The sequence below is a fragment of the Ranitomeya variabilis genome, chromosome 5, assembly GCF_051348905.1.
Source record: "Ranitomeya variabilis isolate aRanVar5 chromosome 5, aRanVar5.hap1, whole genome shotgun sequence".
Lineage (NCBI taxonomy): Eukaryota > Metazoa > Chordata > Amphibia > Anura > Dendrobatidae > Ranitomeya > Ranitomeya variabilis.
Window position 1 is genome coordinate 258,458,663 of NC_135236.1, and position 22,177 is coordinate 258,480,839.

Sequence of the window (22,177 nt, forward strand, 5' to 3'; positions counted from 1 at the left end):
CTCAAGGAATGCATTTAGATGCATGGTAAGCACCTTGAACCCCCAGGTGCTTCACAGAAGTTTATAGTGTTGAGCCGTGAAAACAATAAAATTACATTTTGCTCACAAAAATGTTGTTTTAGGCTGGTTTCACACTTGCGTTTTTGTCTGCAGCGTTTTTTGCACAAAAAACGCATGCGTTTTTTTTCCCTATATTTAACATTGAAAACGCATGCGTTTTTTTGCACATGCGTTTGGTCGCGTTTTCAAACGCATGCGTTTTTTGTCTGCATGCGTTCATTTTCAAAAATGCTACCTGCAGTATTTTCTTGCGCGTTTTTTTGCTGCGAAAAAACGCATGCGTTTTTTCGCGGCAAAAAAATGCATTGCTGTCTATGTAAACGCATGCGTTTTTAAGCACATGCGTTTGTTTGCGCTAAAAACGCATGCGTTTTTATAGAAAAAAACCAGAAAACACACTGAAAAGCCACCCACCACCATCAAGGTGATAAAGGGATCCAAACCCTAACCCTAACTCTACCCCTAACCTCACCCCTAACCGTTTAATGAACATTTTCTGACAGTCATATTGCCACGTATTTAAGTGCCACGTATCACGTATTTCAGTGCCACGTATGCCACGTGCCACGTATTTAAGTGCCACGTGCCACATATTTAAGTGCCACGTGCCACGTATTTAAGTGCCACGTATTTAAGTACCACATATTTAAGTGCCACGTGCCACGTATTTAAGTGCCACGTGCCACGTATTAAAGTGCCACGTGCCACGTATTAAAGTGCCACGTGCCACGTATTTAAGTGCCACGTATTTAAGTACCACATATTTAAGTGCCACGTGCCACGTATTTAAGTGCCACGTGCCACGTATTTAAGTGCCACGTATTTAAGTACCACGTATTTCAGTTGCACGTATTTCAGTGCCACGTATTTCAGTCACGTTTAGGGTTAGGGTTAGGGGTAGGGGTAGGGTTAGGGTTTTCTTGTTTTTTCTTGTGTTTTCTTGTGTTTTTCTATAAAAACGCATGCGTCTAAAAAACGCATGCGTTTTACCGCGTTTACATGCGTTTTTTCACACATGCGTTTTTTTAAAAAACGCATGCAGATAAAAACGCAAGTGTGAAAGTAGCCTAAGCCCCAAGGTATTAATTTTTCTAAGGGCTAATAAGAATTTTTTTTTTTTAAACAAACTGAGGTTCATTTTTTCCTGAGTGCACAAATACCCCACATGTAATCGGGAAATATTTTTCAGGCACAGTGCAAAGCTCAGAAGGCAAGGAGAATCAGATTTTCCTGTTATGGTTTGCAGGTACCATGACCTACAGGGAGAGCCCATGAGGTGCCAGAACAGCAGAACCCCCATAAGTGACCTCATTCTACAATCTAAACCTCAATGAATTCATCTAAGGGAGCAGTGATCATATTGACACCACGGGTGTGTCACAGAATTTTATACCATTGATTCAGTGAAGAAAAAATAACTACATTTTTACCATCAAAATTTAGTTTTAGCCCCAGATTTTACATTTTCACACAAGAAGTGGATAAAAATGGCACCAAAATTTGTCCCACAATTTCTACTGAACGTAGCAATACCCCATACATGGCTGTACAGTACTACTTAGCCATACGGAAAGACTCAGAAGGAACAGAGCACTATTTGCCTCCTGGAGTGCAGATTTTCCTAGAAGTGTTTGCGGACACCATATACAGAGCCCCTAATTGCAAGAAGAGCATCTACAGGTGTAATGCTGATTTTGACTACATGGGTATTTTCCAGAAACAAGCAGCAATGAATGTTGCCAAGTGAAAATTGCAAACTGCCGCTGTAGTGACCAGTACGTTGCAGTCATCAGTACGTTATGTCTAGCCTGTGCTTCTGGAGGCATGCACACGTAAGTTAGGCGGGCTCTCATCGCTTCAGAAATGCTAAACGTGGACGCTCTATGTGGTTTAGGTACATTGTGGGGTTCAGAAAGGAAGGGGGCATTTGCATTTTGGGAGCACAGAATTTGCTGAATTTCTTTTGGAGGGTGAGAAGCCATTTTACTTTTCTAGAGCCTTTGTACTACCAGTAACGAGGAAGCCCCTTATATTTCCGTTAAAGGGACTCTGTCACCTGAATTTGGAGGGAACAATTTTCAGCCATAGAGGTGGGGTTTTCGGCTGTTTGATTCACCCTTTCCTTACCCGCTGGCTGCATGCTGGCTGCAATATTGGATTGAAGTTCATTCTCTGTCCTCCGTAGTACATGCCTGCTTGTCTGATTAGGCAGTTTTATTTTCAGATCCGTACGATTACAGCGATACCTCATATACATAGTTTTTTTGTTTTGGCTGTTTAATACAATAAAACTATTTTATAGAAAATTTATTATTTTTGCATTGCTTTATTGTGAGACCTACTATAACTTGTTTATTTTTCTGCTGATGGAGCTGTATAATGGCTTGTTTTTGTGGGCCAAAATTATGTTTTCAGCAATAGCAAGTTTATCTATATCTGTCTTTTTGATCACGTTTTATAACACTTTTTGTTTTGAAGTATGATAAAGCATTGTTTTTTGCCTTGCTTTTTTATGGTGTTCACTAAAATGGTTCACAAGTGGGATAGCTTTATAGGTCGGCTCGTTGCGGATGCGGTGATACCAAATATGTGTACTTTTATTGCTTTTGTTTTTTTCATTCAAATATTTAGAGATACAATATCTTTTGATTTTTTTATTATTATTTTTGTTTTGTTTTTTATATTTCTACAACTATTTAAATTTTTTTTTTTACCTTTTTACAACTTTTTTACTTTGTCCCACTATGGGACAATCATTTTTTGCAGGCTGATCGCTTCTACAGCCTGGAGATGACGCAGCATCTCCATGCTACAGAAACTGTGAGCTCTGCAACTTTTTTATCATGCACTGGGAATGATAAGCAATAGTGATGAGCGAGTATACTCGTTGCTCGGGTGACCTCCGAGTATTTGTTATTGCTCGAAGATATAGTTCATCGTCTCAGTTGTATTCAGCGTATCTGGAACCCGTAAATTATGCAACTGAGACGATGAAAGCTATATCTCCGAGCAATAACAAATACTCGGAGGTCACCCGAGCGTGCTCGGGAAAACCCCAGCAACGAGTACACTCGCTCATCACTAAGGTAGGACTGTAGTTAAATGATACGATAAAAAATAACTTTTAATAAATATTCCTAAAAAAGCCACACAGGCTCATAAAACAACATGAATCACAACACGCATATGTATATGCTGGCTGCTAACGCCACTGAGCTTCGTTTAATGCTCCAAAAAACCAGCACGGTGGAAACACACCACCACCTTGTTATATAAGCTGACACTGTGTAAAAGGCATCTTCTCTCATAGATCACCTATCTAATACACGTCATTAAACAAATCAAACTTAAAGGGAGTATTTGATTGCTATCAGTAATCAGAACAATCTCACCCAAAGTGAAGGTCGCTTCACAGAAATGCTGTGGTCCAGGAATCCATATATGTGAGGTGGCACCCTGCGTGTCCGTTCCAAACCTCACTCGCATGGATCCCGCCACCTGCTTGTTCTATCCCTCATTCACGGTTTCTCCCAACGCGTTTCTTTGTGGCAATTTCATCAGGGGAGAGGCCACTTAACAAAATTCATTGAGGTGTGTCGACCAACCGACACACTTAAGAGGGTCGGCTTTCCCGTGTGCAGCTCATGCCTTTATGCACAGCGCCGCCATCGCTGGACATGTGACGCATCATCCGGGTTCCGGTTTGCATGCGATCACATGGTCCTGAATGAAAGGGCCATGTCCGCGTGAAGCGCATAGTGACACGCAAGCGTCACTTCCGGTCATAGAAGAAGGCTGGAAACTCCACCCACCGGAGAGATACCTAGCGTTGTGTGCATGTACGGACACACACAGTGTCCAAAAATAGGTTAGAGAGAATTTTAACCCCTAAGGTACCTGAATCGCAGGTATTGTAAGCCTCATTCTCACGGGGGATTTTTAACTCAAATACATGAAAATATGAATAAGTCCTACAACCTCCATGTCCTGGAGGGAGAACATAACAGGCATTGGCAGTCACTAGAAAAAGGGGGTACCAAAACTGTCTAAAACCCAGAGGCATTGGTGAGGGGCTAAGGATAATAGTAACCGGATCCTCCAAAAAGTAAACAACACAGAAAATCCTACATTACCATCCTTAAGAATAGACCACTATTTATATCACAGGATTTAGTTATCAAGGAAAATTAAATATTATTAAGGATAAACCACCATTTCCATCACAGGAGTAATTAGACCATTAATACGAGACCACTGGAGACCTGGTGGGGAATGGGCCGCCTATTTTCCCTAAAAAGGCCCTACAAATCATACCTGCCTAACCAGTGGAGGTTGGCACCCTATATACGAGAATCGGCGCCCCCACTCCGCGGCGGCTGTCCCTCTACAACCCTCACAGTCCCTGATTATCATGGTAAACTAACTAAGTGCCAGAATAAGGAACTACAAATAACAAACAGAAAAGACAGAAAAAGAGAGAGAGGGGGGTAGAGATCACGGGGGGATCACTGTCAATGCTGAATACCAATGTAGGTTCATAAAAAACATGCAAAGGTTAAGGTCTCATTTAGGCCCAGTGGTTGTTGTGTTTTAAGACGAAATATCCACCTCGTCTCGCATTGCAGTATCCTCCTGTCCCAATTACCACCCCTTACCGGTGCCACTACTCTATCAATCCCCATGAACTTCAGGCCCGATGCATCCCCGTTATGTACAATAGTCATATGCCTAGCCAGTGGTGTGTCTCTTTTTAAAGCAATGTCCCTCAAATGTTCACCCACTCTTCTCCTAAATTCTCGGATGGTCTTTCCGACATATTCCATGCCACAGGGGCATGTTGCCTTATACACTAGCCCCTTAGACCGACAATTAATGAAGTGACGGATCTTATATTCTTGTCCAGTGACATTGCTTTTAAAGACCTGACCTGTCTCCATCACCGGACAGCCCACACATCCGCTACAGCGGTAGCAACCTTTAAACCTGTTGGTCAACCATACTTCATTTTTTGGAGGGGAGTAGTGGCTATGTACAATTCTGTCTCCTATTGATCTACCTTTTTGAAAGGTGATCAGGGGATGAGGCCCCACCAGGTCACCAATGTCATCGTCCATCCTTAGTATCGACCAATGTCTATCCAGAATTAGTCTCACTTGGTCTGCTCCTGAGTTAAAGGTGGTGATAAACCGACTTGTGGCAGATTCCCCTTCTCGTGGGGGTGGATTTAACAAGGCAGTTCTGCTTAAACCCCTCGTTTCCCTATAAGCTTTTCGAAGGACACCATCAGGATAACCCCTATTCTGAAAACGCTGGCGAAGGTCAGTTACCTGTTCTTGATAGTCAGACTCCGAAGAGCAGTTACGTCGAATCCTCATGTACTGCCCTTTGGGGATACCCTTTTTCAACGGGTGGGGGTGATGGCTCTCCCACCTCAAAAGGGCATTCGTAGAGGTGGGTTTTCGATATGTTTTAGTATCCACATGACCATCAGGGGTCTTTTGAATCAAAATGTCCAAAAAAGAAAGTTTTTCTCTGTGATACTCAAAAGTAAATTTCAAGCCCAGGGGGTTTACATTCAATTTGGTTACGAAATTCTCCAGTTCTGAAACCCCCCCATTCCAAACTAGCAGGACATCGTCTATATAACGTGCCCAGAACATTATTTTTGAGCACTCCACGTCATATAGGTCCCCGAAGACAATTGTCTCCTCCCACCAGCCCAGGAGCAGATTTGCGTACGATGGCGCACAAGAATTGCCCATCGCAGTGCCCCTGAGCTGGTGGAAGATCTTGCCATTAAATGTAAAGATATTTTTAGTAAGGCAAAACTCCAGTAGTTCCAAAACAAAAAGGTTATGGCCCGTACATTGTTGACCCCTGCCCTTTAGATAATATTTCACTGCTTCTATTCCATCCGTATGGTTTATGGAAGAATATAAAGCCTCCACATCAATACTGCATAGTATGGATTCGGGGTCAAGGGTCAAGTCCTCCAATTTACGTAGGAGATCTGTTGAATCCCTTGTGTAAGAATTAAGGGCTAGAACAAAGGGTTTCAAAACTTTATCCAAATACACCCCAACATGATGACAAATGCCTTCAATGCCAGACACTATTGGTCTCCCCTTTAGAGGTGAAAGGCCCTTATGCACCTTGGGGAGACAATAGAAGGTTGGCATTGTTGGGTGTTTTGGGTATAAAAACTGATGCTCATTTTTATCAATGAGTAATTCTGAAAGACCCCTGTCTAAGATCCCTTTTAAAGTCCGGACAAAGGTGGAAGTTGGATAACATGGTAGTTGTTCATAGGACTCGCGGTTAGTTAAAATATCCTCACACATAAGTTGGTATTTAGTATGGTCCATTATTACCATGTTTCCACCCTTGTCAGAGGGCTTACACACAATGCTATGATCCTGCTCGATACTCAATAAGGCCTCCATTTCCTGCCTTGATAAATTGAAATTGGTGCCGCCTTTCTTTTTAGTGGCCAATTTTTCCAGGTCCTTACTCACTAGTTCTAGAAAAACGTCCAAAGTAGACTGATCGCTTGAGCTTGGAGGCATCTTACAGCTCTTCAATTTACAATCCGTAAATGGGCCCTCGCCGGTAATTTCAGGTACAGGGTCCGATAATCCAAAAACTAGTCTGATATCTGGCAATAATGTATCAGGGACATTCATCTCCAAACTAATACGTTTATCCTCCCTAATGAAGTGTTTCCTCCACTTCAGTTTTCTTATAAAGAGGTGGAGGTCCTTTATAGTCTCAAATAATTGGAAGTCAGATGTAGGCACAAAATTCAAACCCCTATTCAAAACTTGGAGCTCTAAATTATTCAAGACCCTCCCTGAAAGGTTAATAACCTGATTAGGCTCCACCACTTTCAATTGTTCAATCCTGGTCTGTTCCTTAGGAAGTACCCCTGATCTAAAAAACGGGTGTTCCCTGTTCTATCCCCTGGTTTACCTCTCTGATTCCCTCTTCCTCTCTGTCTTCCTCTAGAGGTCTTTGCTCTTGTTTCAGAGTCTGATATTTCCGTATCCGTGGACGATATGTCCGTTTCAAAATTCCTATTACTATTACCAGAGAAATTTCTATTAGTTGGAAGATTATAAGCCTTGTTTTCTTTAAATTCCTGTAAATCTCGAACAAAATTACGGTGCTTCCGTTCTTTGAGATTATACTGATACCTCTCAATTACGTTCTGAAGGAGTGTTTCTTTTGAGGCAAAATCAGGCTCCGCTGAGAATTTTTTAGTGATCTCAATTTGCTCTCTTAAGAGATCACTAGCAGTTGAAAGAGTCTTTCTTTCCTCCTCCAAGAGGATATTCATAAATCTCAGCGAGCTCGATGTTGCCTCTTTCTCCCACCGCTCACTAAGAGGACATCCCCTGTACCTGAAGCCTGGCTGTAGGGTAATTCTCAGATGTCTTGGGACTATGCCCGCTTTAATATAGTTCTCCAGGCTTTGCACCTCCCACCAGCTAGAAATCTGGTTTTTATAGATTTTAGTTAATTCCTTAAACGCATTACTGTAGGAGGGAGTATATTTAGGTTGTACGAACGTTTTCTCTGAGAAAACTTCTTTCACCTCTGCCACCCAGGTGTCAGTATTGATCCCCTTAGCTAGGAAACCAGCCATGCCACAATTATTGAAGAATTTCAAAATACAATGCCCCCAATCAAAACTACTATATTTTCAGCAAGGTAGGACTGTAGTTAAATGATACGAGCGGAGCCTGATTTTGCCTCAAAAGAAACTCCTTCAGAACGTAATTGAGAGGTATCAGTATTTTTTGGACATTTTGATTCAAAAGACCCCTGATGGTCATGTGGATACTAAAACATATCGAAAACCCACCTCTACGAATGCCCTTTTGAGGTGGGAGAGCCATCACCCCCACCCGTTGAAAAAGGGTATCCCCAAAGGGCAGTACATGAGGATTCGACGTAACTGCTCTTCGGAGTCTGACTATCAAGAACAGGTAACTGACCTTCGCCAGCGTTTTCAGAATAGGGGTTATCCTGATGGTGTCCTTCGAAAAGCTTATAGGGAAACGAGGTGTTTAAGCAGAACTGCCTTGTTAAATCCACCCCCACGAGAAGGGGAATCTGCCACAAGTCGGTTTATCACCACCTTTAACTCAGGAGCAGACCAAGTGAGACTAATTCTGGATAGACATTGGTCGATACTAAGGATGGACGATGACATTGGTGACCTGGTGGGGCCTCATCCCCTGATCACCTTTCAAAAAGGTAGATCAATAGGAGACAGAATTGTACATAGCCACTACTCCCCTCCAAAAAATGAAGTATGGTTGACCAACAGGTTTAAAGGTTGCTACCGCTGTAGCGGATGTGTGGGCTGTCCGGTGATGGAGACAGGTCAGGTCTTTAAAAGCAATGTCACTGGACAAGAATATAAGATCCGTCACTTCATTAATTGTCGGTCTAAGGGGGTAGTGTATAAGGCAACATGCCCCTGTGGCATGGAATATGTCGGAAAGACCATCCGAGAATTTAGGAGAAGAGTGGGTGAACATTTGAGGGACATTGCTTTAAAAAGAGACACACCACTGGCTAGGCATATGACTATTGTACATAACGGGGATGCATCGGGCCTGAAGTTCATGGGGATTGATAGAGTAGTGGCACCGGTAAGGGGTGGTAATTGGGACAGGAGGATACTGCAATGCGAGACGAGGTGGATATTTCGTCTTAAAACACAACAACCACTGGGCCTAAATGAGACCTTAACCTTTGCATGTTTTTTATGAACCTACATTGGTATTCAGCATTGACAGTGATCCCCCCGTGATCTCTACCCCCCTCTCTCTCTTTTTCTGTCTTTTCTGTTTGTTATTTGTAGTTCCTTATTCTGGCACTTAGTTAGTTTACCATGATAATCAGGGACTGTGAGGGTTGTAGAGGGACAGCCGCCGCGGAGTGGGGGCGCCGATTCTCGTATATAGGGTGCCAACCTCCACTGGTTAGGCAGGTATGATTTGTAGGGCCTTTTTAGGGAAAATAGGCGGCCCATTCCCCACCAGGTCTCCAGTGGTCTCGTATTAATGGTCTAATTACTCCTGTGATGGAAATGGTGGTTTATCCTTAATAATATTTAATTTTCCTTGATAACTAAATCCTGTGATATAAATAGTGGTCTATTCTTAAGGATGGTAATGTAGGATTTTCTGTGTTGTTTACTTTTTGGAGGATCCGGTTACTATTATCCTTAGCCCCTCACCAATGCCTCTGGGTTTTAGACAGTTTTGGTACCCCCTTTTTCTAGTGACTGCCAATGCCTGTTATGTTCTCCCTCCAGGACATAGAGGTTGTAGGACTTATTCATATTTTCATGTATTTGAGTTAAAAATCCCCCGTGAGAATGAGGCTTACAATACCTGCGATTCAGGTACCTTAGGGGTTAAAATTCTCTCTAACCTATTTTTGGACACTGTGTGTCCGTACATGCACACAACGCTAGGTATCTCTCCGGTGGGTGGAGTTTCCAGCCTTCTTCTATGACCGGAAGTGACGCTTGCGTGTCACTATGCGCTTCACGCGGACATGGCCCTTTCATTCAGGACCATGTGATCGCATGCAAACCGGAACCCGGATGATGCGTCACATGTCCAGCGATGGCGGCGCTGTGCATAAAGGCATGAGCTGCACACGGGAAAGCCGACCCTCTTAAGTGTGCCGGTTGGTCGACACACACCTCAATGAATTTTGTTAAGTGGCCTCTCCCCTGATGAAATTGCCACAAAGAAACGCGTTGGGAGAAACCGTGAATGAGGGATAGAACAAGCAGGTGGCGGGATCCATGCGAGTGAGGTTTGGAACGGACACGCAAGGTGCCACCTCACATATATGGATTCCTGGACCACAGCATTTCTGTGAAGCGACCTTCACTTTGGGTGAGATTGTTCTGATTACTGATAGCAATCAAATACTCCCTTTAAGTTTGATTTGTTTAATGACGTGTATTAGATAGGTGATCTATGAGAGAAGATGCCTTTTACACAGTGTCAGCTTATATAACAAGGTGGTGGTGTGTTTCCACCGTGCTGGTTTTTTGGAGCATTAAACGAAGCTCAGTGGCGTTAGCAGCCAGCATATACATATGCGTGTTGTGATTCATGTTGTTTTATGAGCCTGTGTGGCTTTTTTAGGAATATTTATTAAAAGTTATTTTTTATCGTATCATTTAACTACAGTCCTACCTTGCTGAAAATATAGTAGTTTTGATTGGGGGCATTGTATTTTGAAAATCGCTCATCACTAATAAGCAAGTTTGGTAGGTCTGGTGACCCGGATGTCGTCATGACAACATCTGGTCACCATAGCAAAGATCATGATTCCGCGTCACGCCGCTGGGTCTCCAATCCAAAGGCAGAGGGGCTGTCAGCCCTCTGCCAGCTTACGGAATGCTTCATTCGTGTTCGATCGCAGAATTTCAGGGGTTAAAGTGGCGGGAGCGGTCCGTGACCACTCCTGGCACTTAGTGCCTGGTGTCAGCTGTCAGAATCAGCTGACACCCGTCGGCGATCACTCGCGCACCCCCCCCCCCCCCGCTGTGTGCAGGTGATCGTGATGATGTAATAGTCTGTCCATGGTAGAATAGGCCCTGGGCACATGGACGGAATATTATGTCCAATGTCACAAACGAGTTAATAGCGACACTCCCACAAGATGAATGGTCAGCCTTCAAAAATTTTTTGGAACTATTGTAGGAAAATGAGATAGCACCATGTAAAAAGAAATTCACGGGTAGCACACCTTCACAAGCATCACCCTCCTTCTCCCTTTTTCCTGCAATTCAAGTTTTCTTCAACTCTATTTGCAGGGATATTGAGAGTCTAAAGATGGATAGATTGTGATATCTTTTTCTAAGGCTACTTTCACACATCAGTTTCTTTGCCGTCAGGTAGGATCCGGCGAATTTTTGAAAAAACAGATCTGTTGCAAATTGTGAAAAACTGATGCAACGGATCCTGTTTTTTTTTCTTTTATTTAAATTAACCCGGGGATAGAGATAGAGAGAGAGAGATTTGTATGTTTGCATGGAGAATGCATGAAAACCCAGATTCGGAGGCCAGATTCATCATTTCACATCTCCATTTCATAAGTTTTTTGCCGCATCAGACGCTGGGCGTTTTTTCGCTGGACAGAAAAAAACGTTCCTCTGTACATTTTCTCCATCCGCCAGAAACACCTTTTTTGACGGATCCGGCAAAAAACGGATGAAACGTGTGGCCATCAGGCACAATCCGGCGCTAATACAACTCAGAAAAAAACGAATCCGTTTTTTTCAAAACTCGCCAGATTGTGCCTGATGGCAAAAACCTGATGTGTGAAAGTAGCCTAAGGAGAGAATAAGGCATTAACAACTTAACCCCCAAGGGTGGTTTGCATGTTAATGACCGGGCCAATTTTTACAATTCTGACCACTGTCCCTTTATGAGGTTATAACTCTGGAACGCTTCAACGGATCCCGGTGATTCTGACATTGTTTTCTCGTGACATATTGTACTTCATGATAGTGGTAAAATTTCCTTGACATTACTTGCATTTATTTGTGAAAAAAAAATGGAAATTTGGCAAACATTTTGAAAATTTTGCAATTTTCCAACTTTGAATTGTCATGCCCTTAAATCACAGAGATATGTCACACAAAATACTTAAGTATCATTTCCCACATGTCTACTTTACATCAGCACAATTTTGGAACCAACATTTTTTTGTTAGGGAGTTATAAGGGTTAAAAGTTGACCAACAATTTCTCGTTTTTACACCACCATGGTTTTTTTTTTTTAGGGACCACATCACATTTGAAGTCACTTTGAGGGGTCTATATGATAGAAAATACCCAAGTATGACACCATTCTAAAAAACTGCACCCCTCAAGGTGCCCAAAACCACATTCAAGAAGTTTATTAACCCTTCAGGTATTTCACATTTTTGGAATGTTTAAAAAAAAATGAACATTTAACTTTTTTCACAAAAAATTTACTTCAGATCCAATTTGTTTTATTTTACCAAGGGTAACAAGAGAAATTGGACCCCAAAAGTTGTTCTGCAATTTGTCCTGAGTACGCTGATACTCCATATGTGGGAGAAAACTACTGCTTGGATGCATGGCAGAGCTCGGAAGGGAAGAAGTGGCGTTTTGGAATGGTCTGCAGGCATCACGTTGCGTTTGCAGAGCCTCTGATGTACCTAAACAGTAGAAACCCCCCACAAGTGACCCCATATTGGAAACTAGACCCCCCCAAGGAACTTATCTAGATGTGTTGTGAGAACTTTGAACCCCCAAGTGTTTCACAACAGTTTATAACAAAGCTGAAAGCTGTGAAAATAAAATTCCTTTTTTTTTCCACAAAAATTATTTTTTTAGCCCCCAGTTTTGTATTTTCCTAAGGGTAACAAGAGAAATTAGACCCCAAAAGTTGTTGTCCAATTTGTCCTGAGTACGCTGATACCCCATATGTGGGAGAAAACTACTGTTTGGGCACACGGCAGAGCTCGGAAGGGAAGGAGCACCATTTTACTTTTTCAACGCAGAATTGGATGGAATTGAGATCGGACGTCATGTTGCGTTTGCAGAGCCCCTGGGGTGCCTAAACAGTGGAAACCCCCCAATTCTAACTCCAACCCTAACGCTAACACACCCCTAACCCTAATCCACAACCACACCCCAACACAACCCCTAACCCTATTCCCACCCCTAACCACACCCCTAACCCCAACACACCCCTAACCCTAACCATACCCCTAACCCTGACACACCCCTAACCCAACCGTAAATGTGATCCAAACCCTACCCCCAACCCTAACCTTAACCCTAATGGGAAAATGGAAAAAAAAAATTATTATTTTTCACTAACTAAGGCGGTGATAAAGAGGGGGGGGGGGGGTACTATTTATAGCAGGTTATGTTTGGCAGCTGTCACACACTAAAAGACGCTTTTTATTGCAAAAAATATTTTTTGCGTTACCACATTCTGAGCGCTATATTTTTTCCATATTTTGGTCCACAGAGTCATGTGAGGTCTTGTTTTTTGCGGGACGAGTTGACGTTTTTATTGGAACCATTTTTGGGCACATGACATTTTTTGATCGCTTTTTATTCCGATTTTTGTTAGGCAGAATGAACAAAAAACAGCTATTCGTGAATTTCTTTTGGGGGGTGTTTATACCATTCCGCGTTTGGTAAAATTGATAAAGCAGTTTTATTCTTCAGGTCAGTACGATTACAGCAATACCTCATTTATATTTTTTTTATGTTTTGGCGCTTTTATACATTAAAAACAATTTTATAGAAAAAATAATCATTTTTGCATAGCTTTATTCTGAGGGCTATAACTTTTTTATTTTTTTGCTGATGACGCTGTATGGCAGCTCATTTTTTGCGGGTCAAGATGACATTTTCCGCAGAGAGCAAAGCTGCCACAAAGAGGTAATAGGGGGATACTCCACTTACACCTTCCCTGTGAGACACCCCCTCCCTTTGTCATCGGGACCACTCCCCCCACCATATGCAGATTGGTCCACACCCGCCCTTGTAAGATGACACACGGCGTATAAGAAGACCCCTGACTTAAGATTTTATATTTTAACTGGAAAAGTTGGGGGAGGTCGTCTTATACGCCCAGTCGCATTATACGCTGGAAAATAAGCCCCATACAATGCTGCACAAATGCTGATTATGGCCCCATAAGATGCTCCATATAGATATTTGCCCCATATAATGCTGCACAAATGCTGATTATGGCCCCATAAGATGCTCCATAGAGATATTTGCCCCAGATGCTGTTGCTGCGATTTAAAAAAAAAAAAAATCACATACTCACCGCTCATGCCCTCGGCACTTGCTATACTCACCTTTCTCGTTCCACCATCGGCGCCGCTGTGTCTTCCGCGTCCACTGCACTGACTGTGTTCAAGCAGAAGGCGGCGCACACTAATCGCGTCATCACTCCCTCTGACCTGAGCGTCACTGCAGAGGGCAGAGGACGCAGAAGACGGAGCGGCGCTGACGGTGGAACACGTGAATAAGGCCCCGTTATACTCACCTGCTCCCAGCGCGGTCTCTGCAGCTCCCTGGTTCTCCAGGCGCTGACAGCTTCTTCCTGTATTGAGCGGTCACATGGTACCGCTCATTACAGTAATGAATATGCGGCTCCACCCCTATGGGAGTGGAGTCGGGTCCATATTCATTACTGTAATGAGCGGTACCATGTGACCGCTCACGACAGGAAAAAGCTGTCAGCGCCCAGAGAACCAGGGACGTCCAGGGACCGCTACAGGAGCAGGTGAGTATTATTAGACAGCTGCCGCTCCCCCTCCCCTGCCAACCCCTGAGAATGACTCAAGTATAAGCCAAGAGGGGCAATTTCAGCGTAAAAAAATGGGCTGAAATTCTTGGCTTATACTCGGGTATGTATGTATATATATGTATATATTTTGTAATGCAGCGGTATGACAATACACAGTCAAACGGCAGTGACCCGAACAAGTTCAAACAAAACGTTCTTTTATTGCGTTACTTCATACAGTCCATTAATAATGCATGGCTATATGATGCAGTCAATACACAGGCCAAACTTCCTTCTGTCCAGTTTCCCTGGGTGACCGCACGCCAGAAACAAGTCTGTACTCACTCAGCGCACTGCACTTTTTATCCTCTGGAGTGCAGCCATGTACACAGGGGCGGATTATAAGAGGGTCAATCTGGGCGGTAGCCCAGGGCCCAGTGGTGTGGGGGGCCCTGGGCTACAGCACAGATTGCCCACCGCCATCAGGGCAATACTGCCCGTGCCCTGACTGGCGTATCATTTATGGGCCCGGTGGGCAGAGAGAGAGGGGCCTGCATCGGGCCCGTCTCATCTGCTCACCGGGTCCATACTGGCGCTGCGGCGGTTTCCTATTGACGTGCGGGCGCTCGCCCGCACGTCAATAGTTAACAACAGCCACCAGCCAATTGGAGGCTGGCAGCTGAAGTCGGCCACAGGCGCAGCTCACACGTCGCCGGCGTCTGACGTCATTGTCAGTCGCCGGCGAGTGTGCGCTGCTGGATGAGCTCACCGCTGGAGCCCACAGGTCAGGTGAGGAGAACTTTTTTTTTTTTGCGAACGACAATCCGGGGGGCCCGGGGCAATATGCTGGACACACTGGGGCAGATTGCTGGACACACTGGGGCAGATGATTGCTGGAGACACTGGGGGCAATGCTGGAGACACTGGGGCAGATGATTGCTGGACACACTGGGGCAGATGATTGCTGGACACACTGGGGGCAATGCTGTAGGACACACTGGGGCAGATGATTGCTGGACACACTGGGGGCAATGCTGTAGGACACACTGGGGCAGATGATTGCTGGACACACTGGGGGCAATGCTGGACACACTGGGGGCAATGCTGGACACACTGGGGGCAATGCTGGACACACTGGGGCAGATTGCTGGACACACTGGGGCAGATTGCTGGACACGCTGGGGCAGATTGCTGGACATGCTGGGGGTAATATGCTGGACACACTGGGGTAGATTGCTGGACACACTGGGGTAGATTGCTGGACACACTGTCTGGGGGCAATGCTGGACACTCTGGGGCAATATGCTGGACACACTGGGGCAGATTGCTGGACACACTGTCTGGGGGCAATGCTGGACACTCTGGGGCAATATGCTGGACATACTGGGGCAGATTGTTGAACACACTGTCTGGGGCAATGCTGGACATAGGGGCTAATTAAGGGATATTATTACTGCAGTGATGTATTTATTTTATTTTTTGAGGACATTGTTTAAAATGGGGGGGCGGTCCTGTTACTGTGTAGAGTGACACTATGTCGCCTCTTTTTCTTCATGTGGTGTAATGTAGAAGTTGGGAAAAATTAAGTAATGTGTTCTGCAAGCGGAGCTCGAGATAACTGTTATTTTCCTGCAGAAACGAGCCCTGGCTGGAAGAAATGATGTGCTGGATGAAAGATGAAGGACTTCACCTAGAGACGTCACTGCTGAGTCAGTGTTACCTATACACTGACACTATACACTGTATACTATATACAGAGCTCCTGTATATAATGTCACCAGTGATCACTGTATTACCTATACACTATATACAGAGGTCCCGTGTACAATGTCACCAGTGATCGCTGTATTACCTCTACACAGACACTGCATACTAAGTACAGATCTCCTGTGAATACTGGCACTTATGGTGATAGTATTGTGTTGTTGTTTTTTTATTACTGATCAGTATTGTAGTATTCAGTCACTATGTGGTGGTAATATGTGGTCTGGAAATGGTGTTGTGGTATTTGTCCCTTGTATGTGCTATTTGGTCACCAAGTGGTGGTAATATGTGGTCTTGACATGGTGCAGTGGTATTTGTTCCTTGTATGTGATATTATTCGATCACTGTGGTTGTAATTTGTGGTCTGGTCATGGTGCGGTGGTATTTGTCCCTTGTATGTGATATTGGTCAAAATATACCTAAATTGTATTGCATATTTTAACAAATATTTAATAGGTTACAGTAGAGTAGGGCCCGACCATTTTTCTGGAATAATCTGGTTCAGGTGTCACATGACCCCGTCACATGACCCCCATCACATGACCCCCATCACATGACCCCCATCACATGACCGGGGGGGGGCACAGTGTCTGAACAGCCCGGGGCCCTGGCTACCCTTAATCCACCCCTGCATGTACACATAAGACAGCCCAAGACGCAGGGTGTTAGTCTCTCTGGTTCCGTTAGCCTCTGTGTTGCTCCACACAGAGAGAGCTCTGCAGACAACTGCCCTGTCTGCTTCCAAGAACACACTGACACACCTCCCCCACTACTACAGGGCTTTTTAATTAGTCACTGCTTCACTATTCTAATTACAGCCACATCTGTGTCTGTATATGCCCTCATGGCCTCACTACGCTTCCATGCACATTCTGGAGAGCACATACAGCGCCCCCTAGCTGTAACAGGAGTCATTGCCTCACATATCTTCCCCCCCTGTTCATACCTGTGGGGTTGAACATTTGTTACCCCGTAAGGGCGAAAGACAGGGCATCGGTATGCACCCCTGACATCCCCGCTCGACACTACATTAAGAAACCAAAGTAGGGACCGGAACCATCAATCGGCGCACGCATCCCTCACCTTTGAGTGTCTCCTCCATATTTCATTACGGGACCACCCACCCCTATCTCCATTGCAGAAGCCAAACCCTCTTTTCTGACCAACCGCAGATTTGGGCCAGTTTTGTGGGGTCTTTACTTTGTTTACTTCAGGTTCACTAACCCCACGGGTCATCCTGTCACCTAAGTATCTGATATATATATATATTAATCCGATAGGTAAACAACTGAATGAGAAGAAAAACGGCAGAATTAGGGTTTGCTTGTTCGCCGCAATATTGCAATAAGATGCAATAACAGGCAATCAAAACATAGTATCTACCCCAAAATGGCATCAACAAAAATGTTTGCTGGTGTTCAAAAAAATAAGACTTCATGCAGCCCCAGATCCTGAAAAAAATGGAGACGCTATCGGTCTCAGAAAATGGCGGGGTTTTTTACAAAATTTAGATTTTTTTTTTTTACTACTTAAAGGGAACCTGTCACCTGAATTTGGCGGGACCGGTTTTGGGTCATATGGGCGGGGTTTTCGGGTGTTTGATTCACCCTTTCCTTACCCGCTGGCTGCATGCTGGCCGCAATATTGGATTGAAGTTCATTTTCTGTCCTCCGGAGTACACGCCTGCGCAAATAAATATTGCCTTGCGCTGGCGTGTACTCCGGAGGACAGAGAATGAACTTCAATCCAATATTGCGGCCAGCATGCAGCCAGTGGGTAAGGAAAGGGTGAATCAAACACCCGAAAACCCCGCCCATATGACCCAAAACCGGTCCCGCCAAATTCAGGTGACAAGTTCCCTTTAAATAAAAAGAACCAATACATGTTTGGTGTCTGCAAACTCAAAACGACCTGGAGAATCATAACGGCGGGTCAGCATGGTAAAAAACAAAAACTAATTGTAGAATTGCTCTTTTTCACAGCACTTGGAATTTGTTTCCAGTTTTTCAGTACAGTACATGGTAAAATCAATGATGATGTTCAAAATTGCAACTCTTCTTGCAAAAAACAAGACCTCACATGGCCATATATTGACAGAAAAATAAAAAATAAAAAGTTATGGCTCTGCGAAGAAGAGGAGCAAAAAACTAAAATGCAAAAACAGAAAATGCCAAGGTGGTGAAGGTGTTAAACAACGATTTTTGTTAGGATGTTAAATTTTAACAGGAATTTTTCATTTTCCAATGAAATTTCTAAAACATGATTTTTAGGGATCAATAGACTCCCAAATAAGACCCCATTTTAAAATCTGCACCCCTCAAAGTATTTAAAGCCACATTCAAAAAGTTTGTAAACCCTTCAGGTGATTCACAGCAAAATTACTTTTTTTTTCTTAAAATGTTGCTTCAGCCAAATTTTTCATTTTCACTAGGAAAATAGGAGAAAATGGTCCTCATTCTGTTGCTCAATTTCTCATGAATACGTCGATACTCCATATATGGCTGGAAATTACTATTTGGGCACACAACAGGGTTCGGGAGGGAAAAAAGCACCATTTAACTTATGGAACGCAATTGTTGCTGGAATAGATTGCTGACACTATGTCACATCTGGAGATCCCATGAAGTGCCAAAACAGCAGAAACCCCCACAAGTGATCTTATATTGGCAACTAAACCCCTCGAGGAATTCATCAGGGAAGTAGTGAGCATTTTGAACACACAGCTGATTCACTTAAGTTTTTAAAACTGGGCTATCAAAATTAAAAAATTATAATTTTTCCATGAAAATTTGAACAAGGGTAACAAGAGAAAATGGACTCATTAATTTTTCCTAAGTATATCAATAACCCATACTGGGCTGGAAGAGAGGATGCACAGACTTGACTTTAGGAGTGCAATTTTTGCTGAAATAGATCGTAGGACGACAAGTCACATTGTGAGAGCCTCTAAAACGCAAAAAAAGCTGAAACCCCGCCCCCACAAGGGACCTCATTTTGGAAACTATAAACCTCAAGGAATTCATCCAGGGGTGTAGTCAGCAGTTTGAGCACACACATGACTCATGGAGTTTGATAAAATTGAGCTGTCGCTTAAACCACAAATTTTTATATGTAAAACGATCAACAGGAGAAAACGAACCACACAATTTATAATGAGATTTCTCCTCATTATCTTAATATCACATATGTGGTTAGAAACTATGGTTCAGGCACAATGCAAAGCTGAGAAGGGAAGGACTACCATATTGGTATGTAAATTTTGCTGGAATTGATTCCAGGGAGCCATGTCACGTAAGCGGAGCCTCTGAGGTGTCAGAACAGCAGAATCCACCAATTTTACAAACTATACCCCTAAATGAATTCATCTAGAAGCATACTGAGTATATTGACACCATAGATTTCCCAGAGATCTATACCATTGGGCAGTGAAGAAAAAGTACGGTAATTACATTTTAAACACCAAAATGTTGTTAATGATACTAAGGAGGACCGAGAGTCAAAACTAGCCAATGTAAATTTACAAAAAGTTAAATTTTATTTCAGAAAGTCATATACACAAAACTGTATCATACAGTAGTAAAATAGCAACTATATCCTAGATACATCAAGAGAGCGATCCAGGAAACCACAGAACACAAATAAATCCAATAAGCACTGCTTCCCAAAAGAGTGCATGTTAGTAAGTACTCTCACACACATGGGACCTGCTAGCAGTGGCAAGTGGTGTTGCAACCAAACAGTATGCTTCTAAGAGCGTTGTCACGTCAATTCCCCACATATCATAGACGCCCCCTGAGGAAGCGACGATATTTTCACGCGAAACGCGCGTTGGGGTTCGCGATCCAGGACCCACACAGGACGTCTGCACATATATGGGTAAATAAACTTATTTAATTAAGCAATCTGGCTCTTACAGCCCTATGATATGTGGGGAATTGACGTGACAACGCTCTTAGAAGCATACTGTTTGGTTGCAACACCACTTGCCACTGCTAGCAGGTCCCATGTGTGTGAGAGTACTTACTAACATGCACTCTTTTGGGAAGCAGTGCTTATTGGATTTATTTGTGTTCTGTGGTTTCCTGGATCGCTCTCTTGATGTATCTAGGATATAGTTGCTATTTTACTACTGTATGATACAGTTTTGTGTATATGACTTTCTGAAATAAAATTTAACTTTTTGTAAATTTACATTGGCTAGTTTTGACTCTCGGTCCTCCTTAGTATCATTACTTATATTAAGAGTCGCCATAGTTATGCGCTATATATAACTGACGCCTTTATTGTTCTCACCAAAATGTTGTTGTAGCCTCAAATTTTGCACTTTCATGACGGAAAATGTGAAAATGACTTCATAATATGCTACATAATTTCTTCCGAACATGACAACACCCCATATGGGGTTGTATAACACTGTTTAGCCATGCACACAGGGCTTGGAGGGTAAGGAGTGCTATTTGGAGTTTTGGAGAACATATTTTCCTAGAATAGCTTGGGGACTGCATTTCTAGACATCCTAAACACCACAACAGCAGAAAACCCCTCATGGAACCTCATTTTAGAAATTACACGTACTTGGTAATTGATTTTCAGGTGTAGTGATGTTTTAACTTCATGGGTGTTTTCCTGGATATAAGCCGTTGGTGTAGTAGAATGAAAATTGCAGTGATGTACATGATATGTCTTTCATCTGTTGTACTAACTTTCTTTGGACATCTATAGTTCGCAACACTGCCCTTTTCTTGGTGTTAATGCTGAGAATACAGTCAAATACATATCTGATTGATTCCAAACTTATTTTGCAGCAGGACAACAACCGCAAACATACAGCCAATGTCATTAAGAACTATTCTCAGCATACAGAAGAACAAGGAGTCCTGGAAGTAATATGACCCCCACAGAGCCCCGATATCAACATAAAGCTTGTCTGGGATTACATAAATATAACGTAGGATTTGCCCAAGTCTACACCCACAAAACATATGTGATAAGTTCCTCAAGATGTTTGTAACAACCACGCTGCAGAATTTCCTCAAAAACTCTAAGCAAGTGTACCTAGAAGAATTGTTGCTTTGATGGCAAAGGGTCATCACACCAAAAATGTATTTGATCTAGATTTTTTCTTTTGTTCATTCATTCATTTTGTTAATTGATTAAAATAAACTATTAACATTTGTATTTTATAAAGCATGCTTACTTTGCAGGATTTTTCTACATCTACCTAAAACTTTTGCATAGTACCATATGTCATAGGACTCCTATCATCCCAGTTCAGCTATATGATTGAATAGATACTGATTACTCAGGCAAATAAATATCTTTCATCATTGGTGGGGGGAGAAGGAGGTGGTTCATTAAAGTATTCTGCATTGCATTTTAGCACCTATTAACCCAAACAACAAAATATAAAAGTATTTTGTTCTTATTATTATGAAAGTTTAGTAAATCTGTCATATCAATCTTCGTTATATAGTTCTTTTGTGATGACAGACCTGCTTCATTCTTGCTTTCAAACTTTATTGGCTTGAACTAGATAAAGAAATCAGTTACCATTTCTGCATTTCTGAGCACTACAGAATCATGAGTAGATGAATCATTATGATGCCACATGGTGGCACCCATGTTTGACCAGAGCAAATATATTAGATAAGCGTCAAATGCATGCCTAACGGTGTCAAAATAGTACTAATCCATCCAAAAATTAGCTTGAACAACGTGATTGAAAGAGATCTAGGATACTTCATAAAAGTTTTCATTGTGCTTTTTAAATAAAAAATACAATTATCATCTTCTACATGTTCAATTATTATTGATAAATAAAAGCAGGAACTAAAAAGTGCCAGGAAAAAAAATTACAATCTAAGGAGTTGTTGGAAATATTTGAGGTACAAACAGATTTGCTTTCCTTACCAGTAGTGTATGTCCTTGGGAGATGAAAAAATGACCCGTGGATAATATGGTTAGGGTAATTAGCCCAGATTCTTTATTTGACTCATACACCTGGAAAATATAAAGATTTTACTTTTAAG

General features: G+C 42.8%; 1 protein-coding gene across 2 annotated transcripts in view; it reads right to left on the minus strand.

Moving 5' to 3' along the window:
- REC114 (REC114 meiotic recombination protein) overlaps positions 1 to 22,177 on the minus strand; it is a 425,181-nt gene that overhangs the window by 384,092 nt on the left and 18,912 nt on the right. For both annotated transcript variants that reach the window (XR_013215688.1, XM_077264121.1), the window contains exon 2: positions 22,059 to 22,148. Coding sequence is in view for 1 of the 2 variants with exons in the window: in XM_077264121.1 (XP_077120236.1) it covers positions 22,059 to 22,148 (90 nt within the window). In the remaining variant the exon portion in view is untranslated. The remainder of the gene's footprint in view (positions 1 to 22,058; positions 22,149 to 22,177) is intronic.